Raw genomic sequence first — 21,298 nt, 5'->3', positions numbered from 1 at the left:
GTATAGCAATTGCTAAGGGTTCTATGGCAACAGCAAACAGGAGTGGTGACAATGGACAACCCTGTCTAGTCCCTCTTTGTAAATTAAAAAAAGCAGAAATGTTGCTGTTCATACGTACTGCAGCCTTTGGGGATGAGTATAGAATCTTAATCCAGGATAAAAATTTTGGACCAAAACCAAACTTTTCAAGTGTATCAAATGCTTTTTCCGCATCCAGCGACAGTACAATCTCTGGAATGTCCAATGTGGAGGGATTATAAAAAATATTAAGGAGGCGCCTAATATTAAAAAAAGAGTATCTATTTTTCATAAACCCAGTTTGGTCTGGTGCGATGATCGAGGGCCTGTTCCAAGCGCCGGGCAAGTAATTTCGTAAGAATTTTTATGTCTGTGTTAAGAAGAGAGATAGGCCGATAAGAGCTGCAATGAAGGGGATTTTTGTCAGGTTTTAAAATGAGGGAAATGGTGGCTTCACACATAGTAGGGGGAAGAGAATTTGTCGAAAGGGCCTCATTAAACACTGAAAGTAAGAGTGGGGCAAGTATCCCAGAGAAAGTTTTAAAAAATTCAGCCGGAAAGCCATCTGTGCCCGGCGATTTCCCATTCTGCATATTCTTAATTGCTTCAACCAATTCTCCGGTGGTAATATCACCCTCCAGCCCAGTAGCTAATTCTGGATTTAACTGGGGGATCTCCAAATTATGGAAAAAGGAATCTACCATGGATTTCTCCCTTAATGACTCAGAAGTATATAAGTGCAAATAATAATTGTAAAAACACAAATTAATTTTTGAGTGGTCTGTATGTTTAATGTTTCGTTCATCACTAATTTCTGATATAAATTGGTTAGCAGTCCTCTGGCGTAGCTGATGTGCCAAAATTTTACCAGCTCTGTCTCCATGCTCATAATATTTATGCCTAGATTTCAAGATTAAATTTTCTGCTTGATGGGTTGAGAGGAGGTCAAATTCTATTTTGAGTGTCAGGCGCTGTTTATGCAAGATATCTGAAGGTGAAACACTATACAAATGGTCTAATTTCAGAATATCATCAGCCAGCTGGCTCAAGCGAACTGTACGCTCCCTCCTTCGTTTAGCACAGAATGAGATGACCTGCCCTCTCAAGTAAGCTTTTAGTGACTCCCATATTAATGAATATGAGATACCTGGAGTCTGATTGTGGGCAAGAAAAAACTCAATTTCTGATTTAATAAAAGTTACAAAATTCTCGTCAGAGAGAAGTAAAGGATTAAGTCTCCAAGGCCGGTGACCAGGAGCCACTCCTGGGATGCACATTGTCATGGTTAAAGGGCTGTGATCTGAAATGACAATGGACTGATATTCACAATCTGTTACATTAGGAAGGAGTTTCTTGTCAATAAAAAAATAGTCTATTCTTGAGAATGATTTATGAACTGGAGAAAAGAAGGAGTAGCTTTTAGCTGTAGGATTACGGAAACGCCAGACATCAGCCATGCCTGAAATCTGAAGAAAGGATTTGATTGTCTGAGCTGATTTTGGAACTGCCACTGCCTTGGAGGAACTACGATCCAAGACTGATGAAAGTACACAATTTATATCACCACCCAACACAAGATGATGGGAATCCATATCAGGCAATTGTGAGAAAATTTTGTTAAAGAAGTCAGAGTCATCCCAATTCGGGGCATAAATATTCACTAAGATAACTGGAAGCCCATACAGATGTCCCACTACTATTGCATAGCGTCCTCCCTCTCTCTCTCTCTCTCTTTCTCCTTCATCCTCTCTCTCTCTCTCTCTCTCTCTCTCCCTCATCCTCTCTGACTAGCAGCAGGACTGGTTCCCCCTTAAGTTGACGGGTCCTGCTCAAGGTTTCTTCCTCTTAAAGGGAGTTTTTCCTTGCCACAGTGCTCTTAGGGGGGTTCCTGTGAAGCGCTTTGAGACAATGTCTGATTGTAATATGCGCTATATAAATAAAACTGAATTGAATTGAATTGAATTAAAGGGTCAGATTCTACTTTAGACATTACAAATGGAATCCTTTTATTAATAAGAATCGCTACCCCTCTTGTCTTAGAGTTAAAGCTAGAGTGGTAGGTTTGCCCAATCCAACCTCCCCTCAATCTACACTGGTCAGCAACACGAAGATGAGTTTCCTGAAGGAAAGCTATATCAGCTTTAAGATTGTTAAGGTGTGTAAGTACCCTTTTACGTTTCACTGGGTGATTTAATGATTTAACATTCCAGCTTACATATTTCACCGGACAGCCTATATCCTGGCCTGCAGCATTAACATTAGCCATTTTCGAATACCCAAAGAAAGAGATAGTGCAGACCACTCACAGCTAGGCGGTAGTGCATCTTAAACCAGAAAGATATATCACCCAACGTGCAGGCCCGGCAAGTTTCCCAGTAACCCCTCCCCTGTCATCCGGAAAAACATGATGACAGTACGTCCCATCCTGTAAAGAATCACACATAAAAGTGGATAATGGGGAACTGCTAAGAGAACAGCAGTATAGCTCCAGCCAACTCCTCCTAATATAAAAAATACATTAGTATGGCACACCTGCGGTAAACCGAGATCAAGGGCAGTGCACAACATAATGTCTTGTAAATATAACATAACATAACATGAGCTGTATGTGTCCAATGTTTAAAGTTTTCACCGGTTAACATCTAACAAGGCACCCAGGAACAGAGAAAAGAGAAAGAAAAAAATGAGAAAAAATAAAAATAAAAAAATAAGTCTCTTTTTGCCTAATGTTCTCCTGAAGATTCAGCTGCCCCAACAGTGCTCCTCACGTAGGCCATCGCCTTCTCCGGATCACGAAACTCCTTGGTATCCCCGTTGTAAGAGATGCAGAGACGTGCGGGAAACAGTATTCCATAACGGACATCACTTCTGCCACACAGCAGGCTCCTGACATCGTTGAATGCAGCGCGGGCTTTAGCAACTCTTGCTGTGTAGTCCGGAAAGATGGCGATTGATTGCCCTCTGTATCGCAGTGGCCCCTGCTCTCGTGCACGGTGTAACACATCGACACAGTCTTGGTAGTAATGAAGTTTAGCAATAATGACCCGGGGTTTACCATTCGGCTTCCTCGGAGTAAGGCCTCTGTGGGAGCGATCCACCAGGATGTCTTTCTCCAAGCGCAACACTTCTTTAAGTAGTTTGGAAACTGAGACAGTGGAGCTCGAACCTGGTTCCTCTGCAATACCCATGATACGGATGTTGCACCGTCGCAGTCTCCCCTCTATATCCTCATTTCTCTCCCTCAGCTCTGCAACCTCTGTTTTCAGCTCGGAGACCGTAGTTTGTAATGCAGTGACTTCATCCGACCATGTTGTTAAGCCTTCCTCCACACTAGCAACCGTGGCCTTCACGCAGTCCAAATCAGAGCGGACAGTCGAGCTAAGCTCTTTTAGCTCGTTTCTAACGATGTTGAGTTCATCTGAAAGAACACTTTTCAGCTCAGACCTGATGATTAAGGCAATGTCCGCCCTTAAGGAGGTGAGGACTTCTGCTTTTAAGGCCATAGCATCCATATTTCTCTCCGGAGGAAGGGGAGGTGTCTGGTCCGGACTTTCAGGTGAAGGTTGTGTCGGTGAGTTAGCTTTGTTGCTAGCTGCCGAGCCAGTGTATTTATATTTACGGAGATTACTCGCCATTTACACAACGCTGACGGTTCAAATTTACAATAGCACTGCCAACAAGGATTACAAAGCGGTATATGTGTTAGGTTAACCGCAGAAGTGCACTGAAATGAAGTTTTAAGAGAATTATGGCAGGAGCTCAACACAGTGCGTCCTACTCCATTACTGATTCGCTAGCGCCCCGTCCTCTGAATCCTCTTTGGACCAAACGTTCTACAGAAATCTATTGAAATGTCTTCATTGAAGCTTTAATGGACTCACACATAAGGACCACGAGTAACTGCAGCATTTCTGCATCATATGTCCACAGAGTTCCTTTGGAGTAAACTCAAAGGATCAAACCACATGAATCTAAGACGGGCTCTCATAAGAACACCACCCCTTCCTGCTAGAAACCCTTTCATCAGGTGAAGCAGACAGGGGGTGCTGTGAGGTTGTAGGAGTCTGTTGTAGTTTTCCTCTCTGCACTGATGAATACAGTGTCCTTGTTGTGCTGTCAGTGCAGCCGTTCACTCACACATGTCTTAAAGACCTGATCAGTCCTCTGTGGGACAGTACCAGCCTGGGTTCACTCATATCTGAATGACAGTTCTCTGAGGCCTCAAAGGGCCAGCAGTCAGAGTCCACCTGTGGAATTCCACAGGGATCACACAGACCAGTATTTAGTATGGGACTCCACCACCCAGTGGAGCACAAGCTGGGTGTCATCAGGACCCCACACCACCGGGCTCAGACAATCCCACAAAGACAGGATGACAAACTGAGGAGCAAACACCAATAAACACAGCTCTCAGAACATGTGGATACCCAAACTGGACCCTGCTGAAAGAGGCCAACAGAAAGAAGAGCAGACAGCCCGACCAGAACAGCAGCAGTCACACAGAGAAACATTCATCCATATGTGTCAGGAGCCTCTGAAAAAACTCTGAGGGACTTTCAACACACATCAGATCCCAGTACACTTTAAACCCAGCTCCACCCTGAGACAGAGACTGGTCCACCCCAAGGACCAAACCCCCAGAGAAAGACAATAAACCTGCTGCAATTGATGCAGGATGCAGAGAGAGTGTACATGAGAGCTGCTCTAACAGCAGGTCCTCCTTCAGTCTGAGCTCCCTGGATGATGATGCTGCAGCATCACTGTCATCTCTACAGCTTCCATCAGCCTGAATGGAAACAGAGCACAGCAAGAGGCGGAGCTACACAGCTGAATATGAAAGGCTGCATGTTGGACTGAAGAGCTGCTGTGTTCTCTCTGTTGTTCATTCAGCACAGCTGGAAATAATGTTCCTGCTTTTCATCTGGATGATGATGGTCTCCTTTCAAACTGGTAAGTCATCCAAAGATGGATCCAGATGGAAAAGGAGCCGATAGACATGAAAACATTCTGATGTTGTTTGAACTGATGAACTCTGAAACTCCTGAACTAAGTTAAAGATCCAGAATCCAATCCAAATGTCACGCTGAATATATCTTTGTTGTTTTCAGGCTCCTCTGAGGATTTACTGACACCATTTAAAGATGAAGTGACGGCTTTGGAAGGAGACACTCTGACTCTGACCTACACTCTGAACAGAGATGCTGCATTGGATGATTACTTCTTCTGGTATCGACAATATGCAGGAAAACCTCCAGAGTTCCTGATCTCTCCCTTTGGGACAACAGAAGAAACAAAGTCCAGATTCTCAGTTAAAGTGAGCAACAAACGCCAAATCCACATGCAGATGTCCTCTGCTGCAGTGACAGACTCTGCTGTGTACTACTGTGCTGTGAGGCCCACAGTGACAGGAAACAGCTCAACTCTGTACAAAAACCTTTGGAGCAAAGACAACACAATACTCCACAACATCCACTAGAGGGACTCACACACTGTTCAACCACTGATGTTTCAGTCATTGGACTGAGGACAAAGACCACAGAGACATGAAGTAGTAAAGATCAGAGACAGAGACAGAGCTGCTGTGGAAGCACTAAAGAATTTCATTGGCTGAGCTGAACTGAAACAATAACAGCAAGAGGTGATTGGCCCCGCCCACTGAACTTCAGCTCATCCAATGACATTCTTTGTGCCTCATTGTAGTGCAGTGGAAGAACATTGTTGATGTGCTGTGTGTCTGCTTTAATAACTCCAAAGACATGTTGCTTCACCTCTTTTTGTTTTCATCTCACTTCATAGGTGAGTTTATGAGCAGCTGGATCAAAGATGTCTGCCTGCTGTTCTACAACTGGACATTTGTCTTTGGCACTTACAAATGTCCATGTTGGACACATGCAATCATCTGTCTTTGTCATCAAGCTGAGCTCTTTGTGTCCACACAGTAAGACAGGAGACATTTTCAACTGTCTTCTCCTCTCAGCCTCATGGACAGTGTTAGTCTAATGGCTTCATGTTCTCTACTTTTTCCAGGACTGACAGCTGGAGACACAATCTCTGCTGGACAAAGACAAGTCAGCGGGACAGAGGGACAAAACATCACACTCTCATGTACATATCAGACAGATGCATCGAGTGCATACCTTCACTGGTACAGACATCATTCTGACCTTCAGGCTCCTCAGTTTATACTCTGGAAAAGAGGCAAAGGCGGCACAGATGAGCATATTCCAGATCAAAGATATGGATCCAAAACAACGTTCACATCAACTGAACTGACCATCAGAGGTGTGAGGCTGGCAGACACAGCTCTCTACTACTGTGCTCTAGAAACACAGTGATACAAAGTGTAGAAGAGGCTGTACAAAAACCTGAACACAGATATCGGACTCCTCTTCAAAGAGGAGGGAAGTGGGATTCAAACCACAGACCTTCATATCTGATGGATTCTGATGGTTCCTGTTTGATCAGAGTCACTGTGGTTACAGCTGATCAACACTCTGTGAACAAACAAACAGCTGCATGCTGCATGAATGTCTGTGTGTGGATGTGACTAAAGACAATAACTGAGGAGCAAGTGGTAAGATGGCGGCGCACAGCACGGCAGCGGCTCAGTGCTTTACCAGTTGGTGTTTTCTTTTGTGGTTTGTGTTCATGTTGGAGCTCGTCCTGTGTACATTCAGTCAGACCACAACATCTACAGCCGCACAACCTCAATAGGAGAGGGGTTTGTCACGAGTGGAGCGTTACAGACGAGTTTCTCTGCTCCCACAAGATCCTGGTGGACATAGCAAGGATACCCGGCTCCCCGTGGATTACCATCCCTGCAGGGAGGAGGAAGCAGAAGCGAGGCTTCATGGCCGGCGTGCTAGCTAGGCTACAGAAACCGCCATTCAAACCACCGCTTCCCAGCCTTTTTCTGATAAAATGATAGAACCAAGGCAATCAGTCTGTGGCTCTAGCTCAGGAAAAAGGATAGTGTGACTTGTGCCTTCTCATCCACCAGTTAGCCTGGCACATTTTAACCTCCTAGATAATCCAGCGCTGACAGGAACTGTAAACAGTTAAAACCCACAACATGCTCCCTTGATAATCTGCCTGCACATTTTCTTAAAGACGTTTTTAACTGCATGTCGTCAGATGTGTTGCAGATAGTTAACAGTTCTTTTCAGTCAGGGCAGTTTCCCCGAGCCCTGAAACCTGCAGTAATCAAACCGCTGGATCTGGATGCTTCAGCAATAAGTAACTACAGGCCAATATCTAACCTTCCTTTTCTGGGGAAGGTCATTGAAAAGGCTGTTTCAACAAATTCATGCATTTTTAGTGCAAAGCCATCTTTTTAATGAATTTCAGTCTGGATTTGGAGCACACAGCACTGAGACTGCACTTATTAAGGTCTTAAAGGACATACGTCTGAATAATGATGGTTTCAAAGTCTCCGTCTTAGTGCTGCTGGACCTTAGTGCTGCATTCGATACAGCTGATATCAGTCGTCCACTCTCCCACTCCGAGAAAGCTTTGGTCAAGAATGTCTGGTTTAGATATGAAAGTGTCTTGCAGACATAAAATGTCACACTCTGCCAGCACACTGTCCACAACAGAATGTAGAGCTTTATCCCCTGCACTCTGACCCAGATGAAGGCCATGACAGTTGTACTCAAATTGTCATACCGATGATTTGGTACCAGAAGGCAGACTTACCTTCCATTCCGGCGGCACTGTAGTACTATTACTTTGAAGATACTCAGCAAAGCTTTCTACAGAAAGAGACAAATAGAAGGTCTTCCTGATTTCAAGAGCACTCTGCACTTCATCCCTGCACACAGACTCATCAGCACCTGTTGCAGGTCCAGCCACTGTGCTACCATCCCCATCTTTAATAATGGTGTAAGACTGGTTGGGTGGTCTTACATGAGGGGACTCAACAAACAGCCCTGAGGAGAGCCAGTGCTGGATGTGAGGGTGGAGGAGCAGGAGAAGCCCACCTTCATCATTAGTGGACAATCAGTGAGCAAACCTTTGATCCATGCACCTCCACCCAGGACTGTCTGAGAACAAGACCAGCTTCAGCACCACAAACACCCAAAGCAAACAGCCATGACAACCCTGCAGTGGCTGCAGGACAGACTGTCTGTCCTTCAGTTGTCCAAACAAAGGCCACAAATAACAGCAGAAGAAGGAAGTTCAGATGCCTCCATCCAGTCTGATGCAGCCTGAGAGGATCTGCAGGAATAATGAGACCAAGTGTCCAAATGCAGGTGTGTAAAGTGTGCAGAAAGCAGCTGCAGCAGGAAAGCAGAGCAGCACAAAGAGGTGCTGAGTGTAAAGCTGTCAGTAGGGGGAGTAACAGAGCTGTGAAGGGGCCCTGTCACTGTGATCAGGCTCCTCCTTCTAATCCACCAACTCAGTGCTGATGGAGACTAAACAGAGATCAGAGCCTTCTCTCTACTGGCTGTAGCTCACAGTTAGTCCACACTGCAGATATGAGGCCTCTGTTCATGTCAGTGCTGCTGGCTGCTCTCTGCCTTGGTATGAACACATCTCTGTTTCTCTGATATCACTGACATGATTCTTTCACAGCACACTGAGACTGTTTGTTGCTGTTTCACAGAGTGCAGAGCACAAACAGACAACGTGCTGCAAACAACAGGAGACCTGCGAGCTGCTGAAGGAGGCGCACTGACACTTGGCTGTCTGTACAACAGCAGCAGTCCAACAGGGAATTATCTCTACTGGTACAAACAGGATGGAAACAACAGACCCAGGTTCATCCTGAGTCGACTTTCACTGGATGAAGGGAACACAGCAGACGAGTTCAAGGAGAGATTTTCATCCACACTGAATTCCACCTTCAGATCAGCTCCTCTGAAGATCCAGAAGCTTCAGCTGTCTGACTCTGCTGTGTACTACTGTGCTCTGCAGCCCACAGTGACAGGAAACAGCTCAACTCTGTACAAACACCTTTGGAGCAAAGACAACACAATACTCCAGAACATCCACTAGAGGGACTCACACACTGTCACTCTGCTGTGCTGTGATAGGACACAGTGTAGACTCAGTCTTTCAGAGACAGTATGAGTTTTTAGAAAAAGATAACAATGGAGCATCCAGTAAATAAACTCCATCACACCTTACAGATGAAGTGATTTCAAGGAACAACAAACAGTCCATTCATCACACACAGACTGTTCAGCTGAGTTCCACTGAAGTCTTGGTTCACATGATAAGTGACCAAAACAAGAACTGATGTTTGATGTTTCAACTTATCTTTCCTTCTGGTCTGTTAGATGTCTCAGCTGCAGTCTTTACATGTGACCTAAAATTGAGTTTGGAGTCCAGGTGGATTTGTTTTTGTCTCCTGACAGTATAATGTCTGCGTCTTCAGTTACTTTATGTGATTTAGTGAAAAACATACCTACAGTTATGGAGACATTAAGTTGTAGACAGCATTGATTTAACCAGTTGTAACTTTGTAACATTTGTGAGTTTGGCAGCTACCTCGGTTTTTAAAGACCTGTATACATACAAAACTGTGTCATCAGCATACATCTGAATATTAACATCCTGACATATTAATGGCAGGTCATTAACATACATGCAAATAAGGACCAGGGCTAATATGGAGCCCTGCGGCAGTCAACATAATACTGGTTAAATGTTGCAGCTACTGCAGCTTGATCCATGATGGGATTTCCATCCACAGCTAGTTCAAGAGATTTTCTTGGTTTATCCTCAATTATATGACTTTCTGGTCAAAATTGCAGTTTGTCAGCATAGTTTGTACATTTTCATAGAAATCAATATTGGAGTTCTGGGGGCGATTACAATGAGGCTAAATGACATTTGAGGTGATAAAATTATTTTTCGAGCAATATATTCTAAATCACAGTTTGCAGAGGTTATCAAGGTTGAGAGGAATGGCTCATATGCAGACGACACAGTCCTTCATGTCAGTGTCCTCCTGTGATCTGAGTCCAGTCTGACAGAAGCCACATGCCAAATGTTGGTGTCATCATGGACTCAATGTCAGCCCAAGACCTGCAGAGACTGGTCCACACACCGACTTCCAGCAGGTTAGATTACTGCAATCTTCTGCTCCTGTTTTCATGTGATGTTCCACAGGTTTCAGACTCAGAGGTTCTTAAATGATGCAGCTCAGTGTGGCAGATTCACTCTCCAGCTACAACTTCAAAGTGCACTGATGGAGCCTTCAGGCATGAACATACTGCAGGCTCTCTGCTCCTTTGAAGGACCAACATCACCACATCATCCACACAGTGTGCTCGACAGACTGGAGAAGTGTGTGGGATTTACTGGCACCGTGCTAAACTGGTTCAAATCTTACATGATAGGGACTACTTTGTGTCAATTGGTAACTATGAGTCTGACCGAACTAAGATCAAATGCAGGGTTCCTCAAGGGTCCATTCTTGGACCACTTCTGTTCAACATCTACATGCTGCCCCTAGCTCAGATCATAGAACATCAGAACATCTCTTATCACACATATACAGACGTCACACAGCTTTATATTTCAGTGTCATCACATGACTACAGTCCCTTACACTCACTAAGTAAGTGTACTCAACAAATCAATCAAAATAAGTGGATGAGCCAGAACTTTCTCCAGCTCAATGCTGACAAAACAGAGATGATTGTTTATGGTCCCAAAAAATGAAAGAGCTAAGATCAGTGCCTACCTTGACTCCATTTCACTGAAGGTCACAAACCAAGCCAGAACCCTCTCAGACCTGAACTTTAACAGCCATGTAAAAGCCATTACTAAGTCTGCCTATTACCACCTGAAAAACATTGCTAGGATCAAGATCTGTCCAAACAAGACACAGAGAATCTTCTTCATCCATTCATTTTCAGTAGGCTAGATTACTGCAACGGCATCCTCACAGGTCTGAGCAAAACATCAGTCAGGCAGCAACAGCTGGTCCAAAATGCTGCTGCTAGAGTTCTGAGTAACACCAGGAAACTGGACCACATCACACTGGTCCTCAAATCCCTGCACTGGCTTCCTGTGAGTCAAAGGATCCATTTCAAAACTTTACTCTTGGTCTACAAAGCGCTGAATGATCTTATTGGTTCCCTAAGAACCATCCAGACCCCTGAGATCATCAGGGACAGGCCTGCTGTGTGGACCCAGGGTCAGGACCACACATAGTGAAGCAGGATTCAGTTATTCTGCCCCTCGCCTGTGGAACAGCCTTCCTGAACACCTGAGGTCTGCTCAGACACTTTATGTAAGTCAGGCCCGAAAACACTGTTTACTGCATCGTTCTCTTAAATTCTCTAACTGCACTCTGCTCAGTTAATGGTCCTGATTTTATTCAATGTTTTTTATGATTTTATTCTTCGTGTGATTGTAATTTCCTTCTTAATTTAACGTTTTAAAATGTTTTTATTCTGTGATTTCATCCTATGTCAAGCCCTCTGAATTGCCTTGTGTATGAATTGTGCTATATAAATAAAGCTTGCCTTGCCTCCTCTGACCTCACTGGACACTGTGGACTTTGTTCAAAGCTCAACCAGGAAGACCTTCTCTATTGTGCTGTGAATGAAAGGAGTGGACAGCTGGGAGGCAGAGAAACATCACTGTGTAACATCCAGGTTGTAAACCACAGAAGCAGCTGACACAATACAGACTCACACTGACCACCATACAGTAATGAACCGGCTCCAAGAGCAAAGGATTGTGGGGGTTTAAGCTGAGTCAAGAACATGGAGAAACAATACAAGTCAAAGGAACAAGCAGAGCTCCACAACTCACAACTGGCGCGGCCTCCTGTCTGCTGGAAGCACTTCAAGTTGTAGTGGTCTTCTCCCAGGACTCGACCATAAGAACCTCCTACAGAGTGCAAAGGTCAACATCATTCAAGGTGCAGTCTTTCTGTTCACACTGTGCAGGGTTAATAAGATGGTAACGTGTGTTCTGCCTTCACATCAACTCACTGTTCACTAATATGCTCAGTGACCTGAGCATAAACAGCCTTTGACTAAAGATGGCTTCCACAAGCTGATGTTTATATCAGCAGCCATCTTTCACAGGTCAGCCTTAACAAGAAGTTCTTTCAGACCACCTCCCCCTTCTCTGACGTCTTTGTACAAACACAACCATGGATTTAGCCTGAGCTAACATGGTTTGAAGCTAGCTCAGAAGCAGTGTGAGCGGAGAACAGTGGTTAAATGCTCTGAATAAATGTCCTTCTTGGTCCTCTGGATCAACACGCTCCTCTGGAACAGGTCTCAGGTCGTAAATGTCAGGCCAAGCCCTCATCTCTAGCCCCAACCTTCACCACCACCACCACCACCAGGTTTAGAGCCCAGGAGATGTTTGTTCCTGTTAGTCTCTCCTCACCTCCTCCCTCAAACCTTGATGACATCACATCGGGGCCTAAACCAGAAAACACATTTTCATCTTTGTATTGATCAGTTTAATAAACAATGTGCACTCACTCCTGAGTTTGTCCTGATTGAACAGCAGGACTTCACTGTTCAAGCTGCCAACATCAACTCTTCCTACTGTCGTGACCTTCCCTGGTCACCCCGGATTGTCAGATTCCGTCTGCTGTTATCAGAACATTGAGTGAAATAAAATACCCTGGGTTTTGTAGTTTCGCCTTTGCAAAGGGAGAACACCTAGTGACCACAGGCCTTTCAGTCTGCTTCACTCCCGTCCATAAGTGTTCTGCCCCTCCCTGGACACAGGCTTGTTTTATTGAAAAGTTGAGGTACATTTGCATAACAGATAAACAGTTTGTCAAGACCTTCGTTGGTATTCCCATATTGGGACATGTTGCGCTTTTATCCACACCTACTAATTACACTCAACAAAAATATAAACGCAACACTTTTGTTTTTGCTCCCATGTTTCATGAGATGGACTTGAAGATCTAAACTTCATTCCAGATACACAATATTACCATTCCTCTCAAACATTGTTCACAAATCTGTCTAAATGTGTGATAGTGAGCACTTCTGCTTTGCTGAGATAATCCATCCCACCTCACAGGTGTGCCACATCAAGATGCTGACATCATGATTAGTGCACAGGTGTACCTCAAACTGCCCACAATAAAAGGCCACCCTGAAATGTGCAGTTTTGTCTCACAGCAAAATGCCACAGATGCCACAAGCATTGAGGGAGCGTGCAATTGGCATGCTGACAGCAGGAATGTCAACCAGATCTGTTGCTCGTGCATTGAATGTTCATTTCTCCACCATAAGCCGTCTCCAAAGGCGTTTCAGAGAATATGGCAGTACATCCAACCGGCCTCACAACCGCAGACCACGAGTAACCACACCAGCCCAGGACCTCCACATCCAGCAGGTTCACCTCCGAGATCGTCTGAGACCAGCCACTCAGACAGCTGCTGAAACAATTGGTTTGCATAACCAAACAATTTCTGCACAAACTGTCAGAAACCGTCTCAGGGAAGCTCAACTGCATGCTCGTCGTCCTCATCGGGGTCTTAACCTGACTCCAGATCGTCGCTGTAACAGACTTGAGTGGGCAAATGCTCACATTCGATGGCGTCTAGCACGTTGGAGAGGTGTTCTCTTCACGGATGAATCTCGGTTTACATTGTTCAGGGCAGATGGCAGACAGCGTGTGTGGTGTCGTGTGGGTGAGCGCTTTGCTGATGTCAATGTTGTGGATCGAGTGGCCCATGGTGGTGGTGGGGTCATGGTATGGGCAGGCATCTGTTATGAACGAAGAACACAGGTGCATTTTATTGATGGCATTTTGAATGCACAGAGATACCGTGATGAGATCCTGAGGCCCATTGTTGTGCCATACATCCATGAACATCACCTCATGTTTCAGCAAGATAATGCACGGCCCCATGTTGCAAGGATCTGTACACAATTCTTGGAAGCTGAAAATGTCCCAGTTCTTGCATGGCCGGCATACTCACCGGACATGTCACCCATTGAACATGTTTGGGATGTGCTTGACCGGCGTATACGACAGCGTGCACCAGTTCCCACTAATATCCAGCAACTTCGCACAGCCATTGAAGAGGAGTGGACCAACATTCCACAGGCCACAATAGACAATCTGATAAACTCTATGCGAAGAAGATGTGTTGCACTGCATGAGGCAAATGGTGGTCACACCAGATACTGACTGGTTCTGAGTCCCCAGACCGCCAATAAAGCAGAAACAAAATGCACATTTCAGGGTGGCCTTTTATTGTGGGCAGTTTGAGGTACACCTGTGCACTAATCATGATGTCAGATCAGCATCTTGATGTGGCACACCTGTGAGGTGGGATGGATTATCTCAGCAAAGCAGAAGTGCTCACTATCACACATTTAGACAGATTTGTGAACAATGTTTGAGAGGAATGGTAATATTGTGTATCTGGAATGAAGTTTAGATCTTCAAGTCCATCTCATGAAACATGGGAGCAAAAACAAAAGTGTTGCGTTTATATTTTTGTTGAGTGTATAAAAATGTTATTTATGACTGTGAAACACTCTGTTTCCCTCCTATGTTGGATGATTTATCTTACGTCCACCTTCACCATAACAAAAGGGCTCCAGTAATGTAAACATCCTTCCTAACTCTCTGTAAGAGTTATAGATGTGTTTTTCTCTGAGTGTAAGCATATATAATCAACTACATATGTACTCTATATCTTGTCGGTGCGTAGGTAACCTTTATATACTTCCACACTACTTAAACCAGTTTCACTGCAGCACAGCTGCAGTTTGGTGAACCCCCGTAGGACTCTGGGACCTGGCTGTTAGGCAGCCAGAGTCCTCAGGGCCTGTACTGAACAGCTGGCAGAGGTGCACAGATGTCTTTAACAGCTCCCTCACACAGCAAACAGTCCCACACAGCTCTAAGTCTTCTGCTATAGAGCCGCTCCCCAAAGACCCCAAACAGCAGCACAATGAATGAGTTCAGAGCTGCAACGTCCACAGGCAGTCCCTCTGGACTCACACTGCAGTGTACCTGTGTAAATGATAGTTAATATTTAGTCTGAGCTCCCTGGATGATGATGCTGCAGCATCACTGTCATCTCTACAGCTTCCATCAGCCTGAATGGAAACAGAGCACAGCAAGAGGCGGAGCTACACAGCTGAATATGAAAGGCTGCATGTTGGAGTGAAGAGCTGCTGTGTTCTCTCTGTTGTTCATTCAGCACAGCTGGAAATAATGTTCCTGCTTTTCATCTGGATGATGATGGTCTCCTTTCAAACTGGTAAGTCATCCAAAGATGGATCCAGATGGAAAAGGAGCCGATAGACATGAAACATTCTGATGTTGTTTGAACTGATGAACTCTGAAACTCCTGAACTAAGTTAAAGATCCAGAATCCAATCCAAATGTCATGCTGAATATATCTTTGTTGTTTTCAGGCTCCTCTGAGGATTTACTGACACCATTTAAAGATGAAGTGACGGCTTTGGAAGGAGACACTCTGACTCTGACCTACACTCTGAACAAAGATGCTGCTCATGGTGATTACTTCTTCTGGTATCGACAAAATCCAGGAGAACCACCACAGCTCCTCACCTCACACTCATCCTCAGGGTCAGATGGAAATGATCCAGAAACTAGACTGAAGGCCAAAGTACAACAGAAACAAATCCAGCTGATCATCTCACAGTCAGTACTGACAGACTCTGCTGTGTACTACTGTGCTCTGCAGCCCACAGTGACAGGAAACAGCTCAACTCTGTACAAAAACCTTTGGAGCAAAGACAACACAATACTCCACAACATCCACTAGAGGGACTCACACACTGTTCAACCACTAATGTTTCAGTCTTGTGTCTCTCAGCTGTCAGAGCAGTGTAGAAATGTCAGCCTTCATGTCCTCCAGTGTCTCTTCAATCTGTGCTGCAGTCACTTCAGTAAAATCTTCAACATCCATCAGCTCCTAACCCAAGCAAACATCCAAAAGTGGGCAGGACAGTCCAACAAAACCTTTACATCTGATCAGATCCAAGTCCACAGAGAGAGACACCAGCATCACTCTGGTGAAGGTAACAAGTCCAGAGTCCAACACAAACTGTCCTTCATCCGTCCTTCACACAAACACACAAACAGCAGCTATGCACTGACACAAAGAGACAGAAGAGCTGAAGTCCAAACCAAAAGAAGGAGCTCAGCAGGCTGCTCTGAGGAGGACCTCCCTGCATTGATGTGTCTCCAGGCCCTTTGTGTGGAAGTCAGGTCAGGTTCTAACTTGTTCCTGCAGAGTCTGGAGCAGCACCAGAGGAACAAACAGTTGATGTTTGAGCAGCAGAGCTGAGAGACATGAACTTGTCCACAGCACTGTGGATCCTACAGACACAGCTGTCCTCCACTCTGTGCCCTCACCAAACACCTGCTCACTCTGCTCTGTCTCTTCAGACACACCTCACCTGTGAGGCGGGGAATAAATAAAATAAAAGACAGTCCATCCAGCAGGTCAGCCTCAATCTTCCTCCTCTGAGAGCTGTCACACAGAAGCTTCCTGTGGCCCTTTCTCTGCTGCTGATGCCCCAGCTTCATCCAGCATCAAGTCTTCACACATCCAGTCTGTTCAGGGCTCTTCTTCCAGTCTGTGCTGAGACTTTAGTTCCTGCCTTCATCAGCTGCTCTCACAAGAAAACCAGCTCTTTCTCTGCTCTGAATTCTTCTTCCAGACCAGGAAGGTTTGCAAAGTCAAAGTCATGACGACTCAGAGCGAGTCAGAAAATGTGGAGGAGTAACGATCAATAAGTGACGGAGTCATGATCAGTGTGAAGGGACAGAAGGACAGTGAGACACGTGTCCTCCCCTCTGCTGTCTGACAATAAGACCATAAAGTGTGACTCTGATGGAAGCACAGGGACAAAGTGTGTTAGTGTTGAACATGTGTTCAGTGTGTTTGTGATGGGTGACTGAGCAGCAGCTCAACGTCTACAGACTGAAGTCAGTCTCATGGTCTGTCAGTGTCCATCAGTGCTGCCTTATCAGCTGCTTCTTCCATGATGGACACGATGAAGTGAGCCAAACAGCTCAACTCTGTACAAAAACCTCTGGCGCAAAGACAAAACAATACTCCACAATATCCACTAGAGGGACTCACACACTGTTCAACCACTGATGTTTCAGTCATTGGACTGAGGACAAAGACAACAGAGACATGAAGCAGTAAAGATCAGAGACAGAGCTGCTGTGGAAGCACTAAAGAATTTCATTGGCTGAGCTGAACTGAAACAATAACAGCAAGAGCTGATTGGCCCCGCCCACTGAACTTCAGCTCATCCAATGACATTCTTTGTGCCTCATTGTAGTGCAGTGGAAGAACATTGTTGATGTGCTGTGTGACTGCTTTAATAACTCCAAAGACATGTTGCTTCACCTCTTTTTGTTTTCATCTCACTTCATAGGTGAGTTTATGAGCAGCTGGATCAAAGATGTCTGCCTGCTGTTCTACAACTGGACATTTGTCTTTGGCACTTACAAATGTCCATGTTGGACACATGCAATCATCTGTCTTTGTCATCAAGCTGAGCTCTTTGTGTCCACACAGTAACCCAGGAGACATTTTCCACTGTCTTCTCCTCTCAGCCTCATGGACAATGTTAGTCTAATGGCTTCATGTTCTCTACTTTTTCCAGGACTGACAGCTGGAGACACAATCTCTGCTGGACAAAGACAAGTCAGCGGGACAGAGGGACAAAATGTCACACTCTCATGTACATATCAGACAACATCTGATTACCCTCGCCTCTACTGGTACAGACATCATTCTGACCTTCAGGCTCCTCAGTTTATACTCTGGAAAGGAGCAAAGTCGGAAAGTGGTAGTGAGCATATTCCAGATAAAAGATATGGATCAAAAACAAGCGACACATCAACTTAACTGACCATCAGAGGTGTGAGGCTGGCAGACTCAACTCTCTACTACTGTGCTCTAGAAACACAGTGATACAAAGTGTAGAAGAGGTTGTACAATAACCTGAACACAGATATCTGACTCCTCTTCAAAGAGGAGGGAAGTGGGATTCAAACCACAGACCTTCATATCAGATGGATTCTGATGGTTCCTGTTTGATCAGAGTCACTGTGGTTACAGCTGCTCCTCTTCTTCAGAACACTTTGTCTGATCACAGCTCAAAGTACACACTGAGTTCAACACACCAACAAGGAGGCTGAAAGAACAGGGATCAAAGGTCACCTCTCAGCTGTCTTCAGTATGTCCTCAGAACCAATCCAACATGATGTCTTCCATGAACCCCCCCCCCACATAGCTTTTCTACCAACATGGTCAGCACTGATCAATAAAGTGCAAGTCACCAGTCTGTCACCAGACTGCTAGAGCTGACGCCAACAGGGCAGAGGAGTTAACACCCGGCCTTCACCGAGCTCTGAACCACCTTGAACTCACAGACATCTATGTGTGGATGCTGTTTGTAGACTGGAGTTCAGCATGTAACACCATCATCCGGACATGTGCAAAAACTGGACAGATCTGGACTTTCAGCCATCATACCTGCATGGTTCAAGAACTTTCTCACAAACTGTGACATTAGGCCAACACTGATCTTCCACCCACATCCAGTTAGAGCTGATGAAGCTGCTTGGATGAGCAGCGAAACACCTTCAAGAAAACTCTACAAGTCCAGACGCCTCGCTTCAATCTTTTCTACGTATGATGACCTGGATGACTGAGAATCTTTATCAACATGTTGAACCCGTCAGTGTGCCCGTTGTCCATGGGGTGGTAAGTTGTATACCTACACATTTTCACCCCGTCATCTTCTTCTGAGAGGGTGTAACACCATCCTCCATCACAAGGTCAGCCTCCATGAAGGAAGCAATGGTATTGACCTCATCTGGGTCAGTTGACACCCCATTCTCATCAATCACTTGACCCAGAAATCAGACACTCCTACTAAGAAGGAAACATTTCTTGGGGGCCAACTTAAACCCATGTGCTCAAAGCCTACTGAAGACATAATCCGACTGGTGGGGCAACAGGTGGGCATCCTTGACCGTGCGTGCATTCAACCAGCAGCAATCCACACAAATTCTGAGTTCCCCACTCTTTGTCCAGACAAGCACAAGCAGAGAGGCCCACTCATGGAGCACACCGAAGACAAACCATAAGGTCTTTCTTATAGATGATAGCTTTGGGCGGCTCCACCAAAACAGCACTGCCTTTTGAAATGGGCGAACCTGCGGGCAACTGACCCCAGACCAAGAGTCACCGCTTGTTTAAGCTTGGCAGTACCAATGACATCAGGCATAGTTTCACCTCTCCATCTGGTAATGCGGACAACATTCTAAGGAACTGCACGATGTCAGGTGCATGTGGACTTAGGGTTGTTCAGTATCCATCAAAAACAAGAGGACTGTGTGTACTGTTTAATAAGATGCTTAACAACATTAGTACCCAGAAACCACTAAAGCATGCACACTGAATGTACATCCATACAGCTCCATCTGCAGGTCATGAATGCATTTTGGCCTGACCTGAACTTATCTGACTCATTTCAGTGCAGCCTCCTTCATCTTGTTATATATTTTTATACGATGACATTAAAGACTAATTTGAACTAAAAATCAATAAACGAACCACCTGCTTTGTAGCAGGAGGTGTGTCTGCACAAACATACAGAGGGACACAGTGAGCAGCTGCTGGAAGCCTTTTCTCCACACTGTTGAAGGGCACTTTGTAGCTCCACTAGAGGGCCACATGATCCAGGAGGCGGTGCACTCCTTGTGCGCTGTGTTGCAGCATTCTGTCAGTAAGAAGTGCTGCTGTGAAGAGAACAGCTGTCAGACTGAATGTGGAACATCAGCTGCTCCTCCTGTTGATTGAAACCTTGTTGTACAGATGGAACATTGGCTGTGGATTCTTCTTGCTGCTCTTTTCTTTGGTAAGATAGAAAGCTGCACATGTTTCCTCTTCAAACACTTGAAGACATTACTGAGCTCTACATGAAGAGCTCTGAATGTTCATTCTACACTCACTCACAGCACATCATCTCTGCTGCCATCTGTTACCTTGGAAAACACCTTCTATGCTTCAAAGTGACAATGATCCCTGAAAATGACATCTGTTCTACATGTGAGAGAACTCTTTAAAGCTGCTGATTGTTCTGCTTTCATCAATCATCTTTATTGATCCATCTCTTCCTCTGCATCTTCTCCTCTTCCCCAGAGTGTAAAGGACAAGACTCAGTGACCCAGCAAGAGGGAGATGTCACTGCTGCTGAAGGAGACACTGTCACACTTGGATGCTCCTTTAAGACCAGCAGTGCAAGTCGCAGTTTGTTTTGGTACAAACAAGAAGTGAACGACTCTCCAAAGTCTATAGTGATGCGTGTGGCTGGAGTGAAAGATCCAGAAGACTCCAAGGAATCCAGATTTGATGCTGAACTCAAAGACACATCAGTTCCTCTGAAGATCCAGAAGCTTCAGCTGTCTGACTCTGCTGTGTACTACTGTGCTCTGCAGCCCACAGTGACAGGAAACAGCTCAACTCTGTACAAAAACCTTTGGAGCAAAGACAACACAATACTCCACAACATCCACTAGAGGGACATGATGGACCTTCATGTCAGTCAGGTCAAAACAACACTGAGAGCATGTGTCCATCCATTCATCCTCCAAACTCCTTAATCCATCAGATCATGAAAACAGCAGGAGGACCACAGACCACCAGACCTCCCTGTCTTCAGCAACCTCCTCCAGATTCTCCTAGGAGACTCACAGCTTCTCCCCGGGCTGCTGAGAAATAAGATCCCTCCAGCAGGTCCTGGCTCTGCCCCTGACTCTCTGCTCAGGTGGCCAAACATCTGGAGAAGGAGCCTACAGAGGGTCCTGACCAGGTGTCTGAACCACCTGGTGGTACACTGATCTGCTAAAATGAACCTTATTGTTCTGCTTTTAGATGTTCATATTCAGACATGGTGAACAAGTGACCAGGAAGTGGACTTCCTCACTGGGAGACCTCAGACAGTGTGGGCTGGCAGAAACACATCCAGCACCATCACAATGAACACCAGGACTCCCCAAGGATGTGTGCTGAGCCCCCTCCTCTTCACTCTGCTGACCCATGACTGCACACCAACACACAACAGCAACATCTTTGTAAAGTTTGTGGATGACACTTCAGGGGGGATGAAACAAACTACAGAAATGAGGTGCACCTTCTGGCCACGCAGTGCAGAGACCACAACCTCTCCCTGAACCTGGTGAAGACAAGGGAGACAATTGTGGACTTCAGGAGAGCACTGCACAGGAAACACTGCATCCCTGACCAAGAAGGCGCAGCAGCGCC

General features: G+C 45.4%; 2 gene segments (V, D, J or C); both read left to right on the top strand.

The window, feature by feature from the left end:
* Positions 1-8,410: 8,410 nt before the first annotated feature.
* LOC114450383 (T cell receptor alpha variable 18-like) lies at positions 8,411-8,946 on the top strand (the record flags this gene model as incomplete). The annotated part of the segment is given in 2 exon segments: positions 8,411-8,541; positions 8,624-8,946. Coding segments are annotated over 2 exon segments (369 nt in total), but the record flags the coding sequence as incomplete, so codon positions are not given.
* A 10,770-nt stretch (positions 8,947-19,716) lies between these two features.
* On the top strand, positions 19,717-20,481 carry LOC114450393 (T cell receptor alpha variable 18-like; the record flags this gene model as incomplete). The annotated part of the segment is given in 2 exon segments: positions 19,717-19,892; positions 20,177-20,481. Coding segments are annotated over 2 exon segments (348 nt in total), but the record flags the coding sequence as incomplete, so codon positions are not given.
* Between the last annotated feature and the right edge of the window lie 817 nt (positions 20,482-21,298).

Source organism: Parambassis ranga, chromosome 17 (assembly GCF_900634625.1).
Source record: "Parambassis ranga chromosome 17, fParRan2.1, whole genome shotgun sequence".
Classification (NCBI taxonomy): Eukaryota; Metazoa; Chordata; class Actinopteri; family Ambassidae; genus Parambassis; species Parambassis ranga.
The sequence above is the reverse complement of the archived record's forward strand: the minus strand, read 5'-3'. Positions and strand labels throughout refer to the sequence as shown.